The following is a 5,873-nucleotide window of genomic DNA, read 5'->3' on the forward strand; positions in this document are numbered from 1 at the left end:
TAAAACCATAAACAAGGCTTTATGGATCAAGGCCCTGTTATCATCTGATTAAGGTGTTCTCAAAGGCATTTGGACCAACGGATCTAATAAGTAAAGGAGGCAAAGTGGGGCCCAATAAGTCTCATTTAGGAAGGAGTGTAAAGAGTGACTTTTTTTAGCATTTTCAAACACGATTATGTGATTGAAAGAAAGAATATAATGAAACTTAAGCAGTTATTATATTAGAGAACAGTCCTTTAATAAGTGCAATAAAAAGCAGCCTTTTACTTTTAAATGAAATTTCAAACCAATTTTCAACTTTGTATATTTTTATTTGCAACTCTCTCTCTCTCTCTCTCTCTCTCAAGGTACCTGGAAAAGCAAAAGCATGGTGCAATAAAGAAAGGGAAAAAAAAGGAAAAGGAGCATTCTCCCTTCCTATCTCCCCTTCACAAATTCAAGCAAAAGGAGATCCCTGAATACCCCCAGATGAACTTCCTCACTGTCATCATCCCCCATTTTTATCCTCATACTTCATCATTCCTTGTTGATGCAAGATCCCAAAAACCCACAAACAAGGTAATGAAAAACACCTCCCCCTCCCCTCCCCTCTCTCTCCCTCTCTCTCTCTCTCTATATATGTGTGTGTAGATATATATTTAACATTCTTTTAAAAATTTGAACTATATACTCCTTTTCAAGATATATAGGTTTTATGATTCATAACACTTTAATTATAGGAGATACATATATTTGCATGGTTTTATGGTTTTGTGATTCATAACATTTTAATTATAGGAGATACACATATTTGCATGTATACATAAAACCATGCTAAGAACATTATTTCATTTTCAGGTATATTTATTTACTCATGTACATACACAATATCCATTCCCATGTTGTAGGAAGCCCTGGTACCAAAGAGCAATGGAAGCAGCAAATTTATGGAAAACAATATCAAAATCCACGGGAGTCCCGGCGAATTCTAAGAGACCAAAGCTAACTAAATGTTCTTCTCTAAAGGTTGCATCTTCATTCACTCGAGGCTGTTTATGCGCCCCGATTTCTTCCTATACAGAAGTTTTTCGTTCTGAACTTCCGCCAAGGAGAAGCTATAGTTATCCTAGAACAAAGTCATTTGTGGCGCCCCAAGTGAAATTCCCAATAGTGAGAAATCCGATCGAAAGCCGAAGAGTTTTCCGAGGAAAGTCCTTAACTGATGATGTTCTGATGAGGAGATTTGTGGTGGAGGAAGAAGCAATGATGCAAGTTAGGAGGAGGAACCAGGTGGAAGTTATAAGGAGGAGGAACTCCATGAGAAAGAAGAAACTTGGGCCTAGTCCTCTTAGTAGAATGGTAATGGCAGGGGAAGAAGACTAATATTTTTTTTTTTCCAAAAAGGAGAAAAGAAGAAAAGATGTGAATTTTCTTTTAAATTGCTTGTGTAATTGGGGTTTTGGTTTGGATATTCTTTGGTACTTTCTCATGTCCATTTTTCATGCGATTGCAGAGTAGTTATGATGGATTTTATTTTTCTTAAAATGCCAAAAATAGCTATGATATTGAATTTAAACTAGGGAATGATTAATTTTTATCATTTTCCCTACTAATTCCTTGTAAGAAATTCATATTTTTATCCACACATCACGGATCAGATTGTGAGTCCAAAACCAATTATTGGGCTCAAAATTTTGTTTAGTTTTGAGTCCAATTATCAGTTTGGACTCAAAAATTAATTCTCAAAATCCAAAACGAACGGGCCTTATTTTTTAGTCTAATAAACAGTTTTGGACTCACAATCAGTTATCAAAATCCAAAACAAACAGGGCCTAAGCCAGTATAAAAATTTATGGTCAATGCTTTTACAAATTTCCCCTTTAGGAAGAGTATTAATCCCTTCAATGTAACTAGTTTATGTTGTTTAGAAACATGACAACTGTTTTATTTGGTTGGATGATTATGGCAAGGAGCAAAGTACAAGGGGTTGAGATGGAAGTCATGGTACAACTCTTGTTGGACAAACGAAGTATGCATTACTAGTTAATATGATCGTGTTGAAGGGATGAATAGCTTTTGGAATATTGACACTTTAGATGCATATTTGAGTAAAGCTGTTTACACCCAATTTTGAAATTCTGATAGATCTGGTCCTTCGTTGATTATTGAACCATTCAGATTTTGACAGTTACCACGTCAGTCTTTTGGGTAGTCAAACAGGAGCCCATTTATTTAGGGAAATGATATATCCGCCCCTTTTGATCACAAGGAACACCCCCTATCAGTGTATCAGTGGCTAAAGAGGGGCTGTTGTACTTTTGTCAGAAGAATTCAATGCCCATGATTGCCACAGACACACATTGACAGGGGTAGTGATCAAAAGGGGCGGATATATCACTTCCCTTTATTTAATGTAAACTTTTGTTGGAAAAACCTTTTTTGTGACTTTTCTTTTCGACTATAAATGATAGAATCGTCCATTGCGCTATATAAAAACGATTGGTTGGAAAATTCTGTAGGAACGAAAATGTCACAATATTTTTTTCCGCTAATTAGACGTGTGGAAAAATAATAATATATGTGAATTAGATCATTTTGATCATCTAGGCTCTATTTCTTTCCATGTAAACAGGTGTAACATAAATTTTACGGCCATTCAAATGGGGGTAACTTTTATGTTATGCTCATTTTAAGTCGAAATTAAGACGGAAAACGAGACTTTAACTTTTTGTATGGGCCATAAAGGGGTTGGATGGTCATTTGAGTTTTCCTCATTCCCTCCACGAAGCAATCAATATTCATGAAAGATATGAGGGATATCTGAATTAGGCATATAAAGTGTATTTTCATCCATTAACATCTTGATCCATGCGTTAAAGGATAATTTGATCATTAACATTTTAATGTGTAGATTACGTACAAGAGGCATATTTCTCAGCTTCATTTACTTCATTGGGCAAGGGATGCAATTTCTCGTATGATTTACATGAGTAATTTATGATTTGAGTTATCTAAAGGATTTTTTTGGTCATTTGATTGCAAAAAACTAAATTTTCTGTCATGTTACAAACCAAATGCCCTTTCGGAGGGTTAATGGGCCATTATTCTAGTCAAGAAGATCCCTACCATTTCCTCCAAGACCCCTACTGAAATCCCTTGTTGATGCAGTTAAAATCACAAACTTGGAGGTAGATGTTCGAATCTTGTCTCTAAGAACTCTTTTCTTGTTCATGACTTTTATTTTCTTCTGGTGCTATTGGATGCCCAACATTGGCAGAATGTAGTTGTGGCAGAATGTAGTTGCTAGACCTTTCATTGAGAACGAAATTATAAAGAAAGGTTCGGAGTGCATTAAGCAGTCATTACAAGCAGTTGGAGAATCAAACCAACGTTGGTTGCATCAAGTTCAAACTTGGAATGGTCGATTTCAAGCCAAACGAAGCTAATGAATGCGTAAGAAACAACTGAGCAGTGGGAAGGAGACAGAAAAACTTTCGGCGACATATTTCACCCACCATCAGAACGTAATTAGACCGATGCAAGATCAACTAGAGGATACGGGCTCTATTGCGAACATTGTTCAAACTTTGGAGCACGGGCTTCCGGAGCGCATAGAGTAGAAGAGTAGGGATAGGTAGCAGGTGTACGTAGATTTAAAATTTGATTGTGACGCAAGAGGTAGGAAATCTAGTTGTTTCTTATGATGAAAAGGGCTTTAATGTTATGTAAAGTTTATTAAAATCCGATATTTGAAGGTCGGTAATATTAGAAGACGATGGTAGGTGTTTGATGCCCAGCTACCTACTGTCAATAAATCTTTGAAAGCTTGTGCAGAGAGAATATATGGACTCATTATGGGCTACTTAAGGCACTTTAGTGCAAACCAGAGGACTAGAGTTGCTCGATGTTGCTCAGTGCTGCTATCACTTAATAACCAAAGAAACTTTTGTCAAACTTAAGCCCCTTTGAGTTGGCCATGGGGTGACAAACAGCCTCTGATAACCCACACCATTTTCACAAGAGGGAGCTTGCCCAGCCTACTTTGTCTTAGTTGTCGAGCCCTAAGATATGATGTTTCAGCATATGGGTACGCCAAATGCTTTCCTCATTCCCATGAAGCCGGGATTTCTTAGGACCCGCATAGGAGAAAATATCTTAGTATCCCCTAAAATGCTACTATATGTGCTAGTAAGGGCATTTGTGGTGCTGGCCCCTCTCATGTAAGTTAACTTTGGAAGCTAGTGGGGAAGAAAAAGGTTTTGGGTCTCAAACAGAAGAAATTGAATCTTCGTTGATTACTATAGCATAAGCCTTCGCTACTGCATAACTCCTAGGAGCACTTGCTAATATTAGAAAATCTAAAGTAGGAACATGAGGTTGGGGAAAAACAAGAAGAATCCTTCTTTAAAAGTCAAGAGTTATCTTTCTTTATTTAATTTCTATTCTTTTCTATTCAAATAGATGAAAATTAAAAACATAGGCATAAGCATATCTCGCACTACAAGCATATATAGCTGGAACAAACTAAGCATGAACACTTTAAAGTCTTATGATCATGATCTATCAATGGAACCTACATACCCTAAAGAAGTAGGGGGGCTATGGCTAAAGCACTGATAGTAGATCTGATAGCTATGTGCCTAGTCTACACTCATACCCATACATAAGTAGTAGATCCTATTGATCCATAAGTGTCATTAACAACGGCAAGAAGGAAGTAAGCCTATATCTATATTCCTTCTTCCAGAGCGAGATCTAGTTGCCATCAGTAGCATATCGATCAGGCTCACAACAGGCCTGTATACGTCAATATATACTACTCTGGTGCTATTGATGGTTACACTATATACTTCAATATATATTGATCTGGTGCTAGTGTTGGTTATGCTGCTAATTGTAGTTTTCTTTTTTCGTCGATATTAGGTTAGAGGACGATCCTTGGGGCAACGGTAAGGTTGCTCCATTGTGACCTGGTTTTTTTTCTTTTGAAAAGATAACAGAATTTTATTGCATAAACCATAATTACAGCAGGGACAAGACGTCCCCAATCCGGTCAGACCAAAAGCAACAGAAGATACAGAAAACAAGACACTATCGAGGAGATAAAAATTCCTCACAAAATATACAATCCCGATTCACACTCTTTTGCAAGTGCATCCGCCACCGTATTCGCCGATCTTCGCCGATGCACAATCATAGGTTTTAGGATTATCACCAAATCCCTAATCTCATTGATCTTGTGGGCTAATCGCCAAGGGCCGCATTTCTGATTTGATGCCCAGGCCATAGTATTAGTCGAGTCCCTTCGACTATTAATGGTCCCAAATTGTTCAGTGGATACCATTTAAGACCATATAATAGCGCAGTTACCTCCGCCTCATTGTGACCTGGTGGTCACAGGTTCGAGACACGGAAACAGCCTCTCTGCAAAGTAGGGGTAAGACTGCGTACATCCAGCCCTCCCCAGATCGACTCTGCAATGGTGGGAGCCTCGTGCACTGGGCCACCCCTTTTTTTTTTATTATTAGGTTAGTGTTCCGTTTTTATCGGATTGCTTTTAAGCAAAAGATAACTGCAAGACTCGGTTTAATAGTGGAAGGACTAAACAACTGCAAGGAAGAGAGGGCCGCTAAGGAAGGGGTCGCGGCTGCTCGCTGAAACCAGCAAGAAAAGCAAAAAGAAAGACAATTGCTTCCGAACACAATGCTAAGCCACTAATTTCTTGCTTGCTGCTCGATTCCACGAATCCGGTCAATCAACTGCATAATCGATTGGATCAACAATCAAAGTCAATTGGATTGGTTACTAGTAGATCATATGTTCCTATCTATGCCTCTAGTGATGTTTCAACCTCCGTATCTGCTCTTGCTAGGTAAAGAACAACTAAGGGTCAT

The 5,873-nt window shown here is 38.0% G+C and overlaps 1 protein-coding gene across 2 annotated transcripts; it reads left to right on the forward strand.

Annotated features, from left to right (window-relative positions):
- Window positions 1-327: 327 nt before the first annotated feature.
- Window positions 328-1,468, forward strand: LOC143862090 (Serine/Threonine-kinase). Of its 2 annotated transcripts, none has more exons than XM_077373088.1 (2): window positions 328-558; window positions 838-1,468. In XM_077373088.1, exons 1-2 carry the CDS (start codon window positions 469-471, stop codon window positions 1,360-1,362), a joined length of 615 nt encoding a protein of 204 aa, XP_077229203.1. In that variant the 5' UTR covers window positions 328-468; the 3' UTR covers window positions 1,363-1,468. The 2 variants fall into 2 exon arrangements, with proteins under 2 accessions (XP_077229203.1, XP_077229204.1); XM_077373089.1 differs by having other exon boundaries at window positions 379-558; window positions 888-1,468.
- Window positions 1,469-5,873: the final 4,405 nt, after the last annotated feature.

The sequence above is a fragment of the Tasmannia lanceolata genome, unplaced genomic scaffold, assembly GCF_043159265.1.
Source record: "Tasmannia lanceolata isolate RefF3 unplaced genomic scaffold, GAP_Taslan_0.1 ptg000037l, whole genome shotgun sequence".
In the NCBI taxonomy this organism is placed as follows: Eukaryota; Viridiplantae; Streptophyta; class Magnoliopsida; order Canellales; family Winteraceae; genus Tasmannia; species Tasmannia lanceolata.

Coding starts and splice junctions, on each gene's coding strand:
- LOC143862090 (XM_077373088.1), top strand. CDS start 469: ATGAACTTCCTCACTGTCATCATCCCCCATTTTTATCCTCATACTTCA. Junction 559..837: donor CCCAAAAACCCACAAACAAG/GTAATGAAAAAC, acceptor TTTCATTTTCAG/GTATATTTATTTACTCATGT.